At 30.4% G+C, this 9,026-nt stretch overlaps 1 protein-coding gene across 4 annotated transcripts; it reads left to right on the top strand.

Moving 5' to 3' along the window:
* The first annotated feature begins 751 nt into the window (after window positions 1–751).
* LOC115717131 (mitochondrial aspartate-glutamate transporter AGC1) lies at window positions 752–5,453 on the top strand. 4 transcript variants are annotated; one of them, XM_030646079.2, is made up of 10 exons: window positions 752–1,055; window positions 1,573–1,705; window positions 1,877–3,141; window positions 3,288–3,406; window positions 3,492–3,616; window positions 4,034–4,133; window positions 4,291–4,368; window positions 4,459–4,542; window positions 4,730–4,815; window positions 4,934–5,453. In XM_030646079.2, exons 3-10 carry the CDS (start codon window positions 1,905–1,907, stop codon window positions 5,190–5,192), a joined length of 2,088 nt encoding a protein of 695 aa, XP_030501939.2. In that variant the 5' UTR covers window positions 752–1,055; window positions 1,573–1,705; window positions 1,877–1,904; the 3' UTR covers window positions 5,193–5,453. The 4 variants fall into 4 exon arrangements, with proteins under 4 accessions (XP_030501939.2, XP_030501941.2, XP_030501940.2 ...); XM_030646081.2 differs by having other exon boundaries at window positions 804–1,055; window positions 4,946–5,453; XM_030646080.2 differs by lacking the exon at window positions 752–1,055 and adding an exon at window positions 1,094–1,250.
* The last annotated feature ends 3,573 nt before the right edge of the window (window positions 5,454–9,026 follow it).

The following is a 9,026-nucleotide window of genomic DNA, read 5'->3' as shown; positions in this document are numbered from 1 at the left end:
CATAATAGGGATTATTCTGACCCATAACTTGGTTAGGACTAATCCTCGCATATAAAATGATATAATTTCTAGTTGACAAATCAAAATATGCTGCCAAAATCGTTACAGACCTTTATTGTTGTAAGATTTCAATTTATTGTTGTAAAATCTACACATTTATCATTTTGCTTTTTCTTTTACATTTATTCTGTATTTTGAGTTGACCGAAACTTTATAGTTCACTCAATATATCTTACTTATTATTTTGGAACTTAAGATTAAAGAACAATAAATAAATTTTAAAAAATTGCTGGAGAAAGAAAAATTTAAAATCTAAATCTTTCCAACTATTATTTTATTTGCATTTAACTTTCTAAATTTAAATTTTAGCAGTAAAACCCTTTTAACTACTCAACCGTCTGTCACATTTATATCAGTACACTTAATATTATTATTCTAATTTTTTTTTATAAAATTAAATAAATTTACAAAATAAAATAAAATTATAAAAAACATTATATAATTTTAAATTATTTATTATAATTTTTAAATGAGGCCATTTATTTTAACCAAAAATTTAAATTTTATTAAATTAAATCAACTATTAAGATAGCTTCTAAACCAGTAGGGACAACAACGGAAGCACAACCAAGAATATAACTAGAAGAACAAGCTAAAAAGTTAGCCGTCTGGTTCTCGGACCATTTAATAAAATTAATTGAAATAAGAAACAAAAGAGAGGATTGCATAATTTTTAAATGATAATATTAAGTGTACTAATATAATGTAAATATATTATGTATACACATGGTGAATCTAATAAATGTTAGATTAAATTTTGTCAAGGAGGGAGTGGAACGATAGTTGTGATGGTTTAGTGAAAAAAAAATCTTTTAAAAAATAGTGTCACATTTATGAAGAAAAGAAAAAAATAAAATTACACAGTCTCCTCAACTTTGTGGGGACATTTTGAATTTATATAAACAGAACGAACAAATATCTGATTTTCCCTCGAACTTTCTCGGGAAAATGGCTCCGTTCGCTTTAGCGGCACTGCTTCGCCCCACTCACTCCAGGTTACTCATCTATATCTTTCAGCTTCGAAAGTACGTTTTCCTGTTATGTGCCTTCCCTTTTTTTGGGCGCGTCTGTGTTGTGTTTGGAGGCAGGGAAAGCGGTGGAAAATGCTTATAAATTTTCATCTATTCTTGTTTGATCTTATGGTTTATACTTCTAATAAAATATTACTATTCAATAAGAATTTGATAATGGTACATTGGTTTCTGTTTCATACAGGACGTAGTTTCTTTAAGGGTTTTTATTTTTTTATTTTTTTATGGATAGATCATAGAAGAGTTGGTTCGTTTAATTTGTAGCATTTTGTACAGATTTTCAGCTCGCATATCCAATTATTAAATTCATCTTAAATTCTAGTTCTATGTATTTCTATGGATTTGTATTGACTTTGTATATTGAGAATCTATTCTTGTTTGGTGACTAAGTTTAATAGTTACTTCATTGGGTTGTTTAAATTGAGTTCCTGGGTTTGCCTAATATGGCGAAATAAGCTCTTGTGGTTTTGTTTTGTTTCAGGGCTCTTTTGGTGTTAATCCTTTCATTGTATTCCTATGTACCACCGAAATGTGATCTGGGTGCTCTTGACTTAATCCATGTAAAATGAAAGGAGAGGACACTGTTAGGGAACTCATATATGCAATCGAATCAGGTGAAGGAAACTAAAATTAAAATATGCCTTTGCAATAAAAGGGGTGTTCAGTAAAAAAAAAAAAAGTTAGTGATTTACACATGATCAGAAAAACAAGTAGTTGAAAGTGAACTGTTTTAAGTATGCAATAAGTTTAGATGCAGTTAGATAATCTGGTAATTCCTTTGGCAGGTTTTCTGAGGGATACTCTTAAGAAAATATGGCAGGGGGCAATAAGCCTCTCAGGGGTGATCAAGCTTCAATCAAATACTGTTGGAACACAGTAAAGCAGTCACCATCTGAGCTTGCTGGTTTTGATCGTGAGGAATATGCCTCGACTCTCTCTAACTGTATTGATAAAAGATGGGGTAAAGAATTTGACTCCAAAACTCGTGAAATATTGAGTATGGGCGAACTCTTCTCAGCAGCCGGCCGGATATGGGATTATGCCAGTTGTCCTCTTACTTCTTTGCAAAATGATTCATGTCCCAATGACAGTGGCAATAAGAGTGAGCTTTTCTTTGGTGATTTAGATAGGGAAGGAAACAGTGTGTTACCTACTTCAGCAAGGTTCTCTGCTGATATAAGGACTGCTAGTGAGACTCCAAAAGTGCAACCAATTTTAGATTTTATGAAAGTAACCCAAAAGATATCAGCTTCTGAACCTTCTAGTGAAAACCGTACACATTCATTGTTTTGGAGGTTACTGCAGACTGGTGCAAAGAAGCATAATGAACCTTGGAGACAACAGGGACTTGCAAGTGTTGAAATCTCATATGAATTGGAAAATATATATGGATGGATGAAACAACTATCTTTTGCTGGATCAAGTAATTCAATCAAAGTCAATGAATCTGAAAACAGATATAGTAAGTATATCACTCTAGGAGATATTATTAACTCAACAGATGGCTACATTTCAGGAGATACAACTATACCTGCAAATAAGTTGGGTGGTGCCTGTGCTGATAGTAATGCCAGTTCAAGCAAACCTTGTAATTTATCATCATTTAAAGATGCAAAGTCAGACAAATATATAAGATCCTTTTTGTATGCAGATTACGTCCTCAGGGATGTCCTTGAGGAAGACAGTAGTATTTCAAGGACTAGCTTCTCTAATTTAAATGCTGACTATTATACAAACTCTCTAGTTTCTGATAGTGTTACGCTTGAAGAATATGGGTCCATCGCTGAGGATAATCAAGTGCTTGACACCAAAAGAAAAGAACCTGAAATGTTGGTCAGTAAAGATTCACTTAAGGAGGTCACTACATCAGCATCTCGAAAGCCCCATTTGACGCTTGCTAAGCAAGAGCATGCCTTTGCAGGGGCATTTGCTGGAATATTTGTCAGCCTTTGTCTTCATCCTGTTGATACAGTTAAGACTGTTGTTCAGTCTTGCAGTGCGGGGCAGAAGTCTGTATTCTGGATTGGAAGATCAATTATTTCTGATAGAGGTAACTTGGATTTAACAATCAAAGATATTTAATGTTGTTTGTGATTATTCTTACAAGTCTTAACAGCTAGATTTTTTTTTCTTGCTTTCTTTAATATGGTAATTAGTGATAACTTTGGAAGAAATTTGACTGTGATATATTTTCAGGTTTGACTGGACTTTATCGAGGAATTACCACTAATATTGCATCTTCAGCTCCAATCTCCGCCATCTACACATTCACTTATGAATCTGTTAAAGGGTCTTTGCTTCCTTTTTTCCCAAAAGTAGTCTTTCTCATGCACGTTTCATTTTTCTTTTCTCTTTACATTTTTTTTTTCTTTTTCAAAATCTCACCCAATTTTTCTGCAGGAATATTACTCTCTTGCACATTGTGTGGCAGGTGGGTGTGCAAGCATTGCTACTTCTTTTGTTTTTACTCCTAGCGAGCGTATAAAGCAGCAGATGCAAGTAGGAACTCACTACAATAACTCTTGGTATGACTGTGTTTTTTATTTTTATTTTTATTTTAAAAACTAAGGAACAGGAAAGTATAACAATTGCTATGTAAGACGTTTAAGGTTTTCTGGCTATCACATATCAATTAGTGCTTATTTAGTATGAATTTGATTTGATTGTGAGGTTCTGGTAAATCCGAACTGTACATACTATGTATTTCATGGCTTGTTCTATATGCTTCTGAAAACCTCAACTTAAATTGAAATAAATGGTAGGGTTAAAAAAGGTTTAGATTCTATCATAAGTTCATAGCACTTTTTTCTGTATGAGATTTTTTTTTCTTTTCTGTTTTTTTCATTGGTTATTTACAACATTTAATGGAACTTTCCTTTTGCCATGGAGCTTAAATGAAACTTATGTTAAGGTGTTATTTCAATGTTTCATGTTTCACACAGGAGTGCATTTATTGGAATAGTTCAAAAGGGAGGTTTGCGTTCTTTGTATAATGGGTGGGGAGCTGTACTTTGCAGGAACATACCCCATTCGATTATAAAGGTTAGATATTGCTGCATATTGAACTTGCAGTCAAGCCGGCTAGACAAAAGATGGTGCCCTTCATTTGTGTTGTGGGAGAATCTGTATCATAGTGCCTATATCAAACTGTCTTCTTTATCACATGTGAATCAGAGTCTCTCTTTGTTCCTATCTGCAGTTTTACACATATGAAAGCTTGAAGCGATTGACGTTGTCGTCATTACCATCTGGCACTCAACCCAACACGCTACAAACGGTTTGCATCTGTTTCTCTTTATGTTTTAGACTGCTTTGTTTTTCTTCCTTAATAAATTCTGATACCAGAGATGAATTTCCATTCCTGCAGCTATTTTGTGGAGGACTAGCTGGAACCACTGCTGCTTTTTTTACGACTCCATTTGATGTGGTAAAGACAAGGCTACAAACACAGGTTTGTAATTCATATCTTGCAAAGTAGCTTACCATGCTACATAAATGCGACAGTTGGTTAAGTTCACAGTTTTGGGCTTGTAGAAAACTTAATTGGATCTTCGCTAAGAATAATTTCAACTACTACTTCACGTTAATTCATTTGCTTTTGATCTCTTCTCTGTTCTTATATGGTGGATATTCTGCAGATTCCAGGGTCCACAAGCCAATACGGTAGTGTGATTCATGCCCTTTATGAAATAGGAAAGCATGAAGGTTTAAAGGGCCTTTACAGGTAACTTCATCTTATGTTTCATTCAGTTATTATCTCTCGAGAGTTTATTTTTATCAGAACATAAATCGTAGCGAGTTCAATGTACTCAAGTAGACTATTTTTCTCTAATATTGCCTAGTCCTATTATTAGGGGACTGGCTCCAAGATTGGTTATGTATATGTCTCAAGGAGCACTCTTCTTTGCATCATATGAATTTCTCAAGAAATTGTATTACTTGGAGATGCCACAGCCCGAGACTGAAAGAATACAAAACCAACAAAGCATGGATGATGACACAGTTGTACTATCATCATCATCATCATCATCATCATCATCTTCCCAAACATCATCACCAGCTTCTTTTCCACAAAAGCTTTACAGTTTGCGTTCATCATGATTTTTGGGCATAGAGATAACAGAAGCGGAGTGTAAACTAGTCTGACGAGAAGTTTGATTTGATTTATTCATTTATTTATTTTCACATGGTAATTTTGCGAATGTTTAGCTGATAGATAGGTCTTATTTCATTGATGTTGATTTTTTTAGTGTGTTGATGACTCGAGCTTATGGTAATGTGAAAAATAATTGTAAAATAAGAAAAAGTGCATTGTAGCTTTGTACAATTTCCCATCATAAAAAAGCAATGCTTTTGTGTTAATTCAGAACAAATTATCACTTTACAGTGACTAAGGGTGCAATTGTTAGGAGTGAATCTGAGTGGGCCAGATTTATCCCCATTAAAATCGTTTGTTTTTTTTTCTTCAACCACTTATTCCCCCTTAATACCTACCGAATAAGAGGTAAATTGTAGTGTGAATCATTTTAAAACATATATATAACCTTTATTTTTTTCTCAACTATTTTGCTTTGTCTTTAGATGCACCTTCAATCAAATGCAATATCAAGCATTAATGTATTTCATTTTTTTTTTTAAAAAAATATGTACTTTTATCTCCCTCTCTCTCTCTCTTTTTTTTTTTTTTTTTTGTCATATATTGTTACAATTTGAGATAAGGTAAATGGAGTTCTATTTCAAAATTAATTTAAATTGAAAAGTATAGGTATAACTAATGACTTTTATAAGACCACAGGGTCGAACGTGACATTTGAAAGAATCTCACAAATAACACACATTAGTTCACAAACGGTTTTTTGGACCGGTGCATTTGGGCTCACAACGAATGACAAGTGAATCTGATACATGTTAGAATTTGGGATAAGTTGAATGAAGTTCTATCTCAAAACCAATTGGCAATGGAAGGAGTAGTACATTCATCTTATATATAATATGACAATTATCACACATAAATAATATAAATAATGTAAGACTAACTCTAATATATATAATTTTACATAATGTTAATGTATATTCATTTTTCTTTTAAAAAAAAATTATCTCATTAATCTCTTTATGATATATCTATAATAGGTGGTAGAGAATTGTAACTTTGTCAAAATCAATAGATTAATCATATTTTTTATTTTTATCAATTATTTTTAACTAAGAACAAATAAAAGGTGGTAGAGAATTGTAACTTTCGTCAAAATCAATAGATTAATCATATTTTTTATTTTTATCAATTATATTTAACTAAGAACAAATAAAATATCTAATTAAATTAACAGATTAGATGTAAAAATTAAAATTATAATCGAAGTTACTAAAGATATGTACTTAATAGCATACTCTTATTGTTGCATTTCAATATCAGTTTCACAAATTTTAATTTAATAAATGATTTAGAAAAATACTAACCAATTATGGGGTACTAGATCAGTATGGTATTGAGCACATTAAGGTGTCACATAATAATAATAGTATAAAAAATTATTTACCAAAAAAATAGTGCAAATATCATTCATGAAAATTAAAATTAAAAAAAAGGGACAAAGACAAAAAATTATTGTAAAAAAATAAAATTAAAAAAAAACATAAAAACATAAAAGATAAAAAAAATGGTAAATAGTACAAAGATTATTAAAAAAAATTACTAATTATTTACAAAAAATAATAGTAAATAGTACAAAAATCATTCATACAAAAGATAAAAAAAAAATTACAAACCAATTATTGAGTACTATATCAATATGAGATTAAGCACATTAAAAATATTAATAGCAAGTACAAAAAATTATTTACCAAAAAACTAGAATTAAAACAAATTTAAAAATATACAAAAAAAAATGGTACCACACCGATATGTCATTAAGCACATTATCGATATAGTAAAGCACATTAAAAGCACTAATAATAAGTACAAAAAATTATTTATCAAAAAATAGAATTAAAAAACAAAACATAGAATTAAAAAAAGGAGTAAAAAATAAACTTAAAAAAAACACAAAAAAACAATTGTGAATTTATATTGTAAAAATGTTATAGATATACATAATTTAAAATTTTTGCTATGATTTGATATGTAAGAACATATTTCTATATATATATATATATATACTAGTAAAAAGTTACGTGCAAGGCACGTATACTAAATTTTATGTTAGTTTTTTTTTTCTATTTTATTTAAAAGTGATACAATTAAAAATTAAAGAAAAAATATTATTAGTTATTAGGTGAGATTATTATTATGTGTATTTAAATATTATAGCTTATAATTTTGTCAATTAAAAGTGAATGCCGAATGCAATATATTAGTGTTTAAGAAAACTAGATAATTTAAATATGTTCTTAATCCCGTTATAGATAAAAATAAATTGGGGATTTGACCCTATTAACCTCAACCAAAAAAAAAAATGTTATTTTTGAATAGAAAACTTAAAAAGAAATTCACCCAATAATTTCTCATAAACCAAGAATTTTGTTATATTAGACTGTTTATTATCAGTGTAAAGGAATTAGTTAGTTTGTAGATTGTTAATGGGAATATATATTTAAATTAAAATGGTGTCCTCACTACTTTGATCTATAATTTAAATGACTATTGTTAATGAAACTGATTGCAAGTAATAATAATAATGTTATGATATTGAAAAATAATGTATAAGGTTTTCATGATTGTTCAAAAATATAGCATGTGCTCAAGCATGCTATATTTACACTCAAAGAGTTACAAGAAAGTAATTGTACTAATAGCCTCATAGCGAATGCACAATTTTTTGCAAGATTAAATTTTTTGAATATCAAGCAGATCTCTAAATCAGAAGTAGCAGCCACTCTGCCTTCTCCACTGATATCCAAGTTTATATAAGTTTTACAAGAGCATGTGCTCAAACATTTAGCCTTGCATTCCTCAAGATTCATAATCTTACTCATCCAAGTATATTGAGTATTAAGGCAATTTCAAGCTAGAAAATTTAATGAACCCATCTTTCATCCTTGCATCATCTCAACAGCTCAAAGAACTCTTTCTCACACACCATTTTTACCAACACCTTGCATTCTAATTTTCTTTAATCTTTGGCTCAAAGTGTAAAGACCGCTTAGTTTAATTTGGAAATTAGCAGTTAATCACGTTTAATTATGAAATTATTTATAGCTATTTAAATAATTATTTATACTGTTATTGTTGAATTCTGAGATGCATTTTATGTCAGTTAGTAGTTTTCATAATTTTGCATTTCCGATGCCCGGTAACATGGAACTCGGTGTTTGGCTCAGTAAAATCACAACTTAGTATGTTAGTAGTTTGGGACGGTTTATTAGACATTGGGAATGTCGGGAATGGCCGGGAATTTAGAATTTCCCAAAAATACCCCTTTAGTGTTATTTATGTGATTTTAGTGTGAAGGGGCAAAATGGTCATTTTGCCCCATTGTTAGTTTGTCTTTTGTGGCTTAATATTTGGAAAATATATATTTATTTTATTATTATTTTGGCTGAAGTAAAAAGGAGTAAGTGGCATTTAAATTTCATTTTCATTTCAAAGTTAGAAAAAAATAGAAAATTTCTCAAAACTCTCTCTCTTTTCCTCTCTCTTTCGGCCCCCTTTGAGCAGCAAGAAAAGAGGATTTCCTCTTGGATTTCAAGCTGGTTTTTGGATAGATTTTAACCTCTTGTTGTTGGTATGTTTTCTCTAGCTTTCCTTTTAAGTTTTTCTTGAAATTTTGATGGAAAAGATGAGTAATGCATGGATGATTTTGATGATGTTGCTGCTGTTAATTGTTGTTGTTGTTTCCATGTTTAAAATGTTGAATTAAATATGTTTAATTAGGTTGAAATGCATGCTAGTTGTTCTTGCTTTAGTTGGTTAATTTTCTTGTTAAAAAGTTATGG

The sequence above is a fragment of the Cannabis sativa genome, chromosome 5, assembly GCF_029168945.1.
Source record: "Cannabis sativa cultivar Pink pepper isolate KNU-18-1 chromosome 5, ASM2916894v1, whole genome shotgun sequence".
Classification (NCBI taxonomy): domain Eukaryota; kingdom Viridiplantae; phylum Streptophyta; class Magnoliopsida; order Rosales; family Cannabaceae; genus Cannabis; species Cannabis sativa.
The sequence above is the reverse complement of the archived record's forward strand: the minus strand, read 5'-3'. Positions and strand labels throughout refer to the sequence as shown.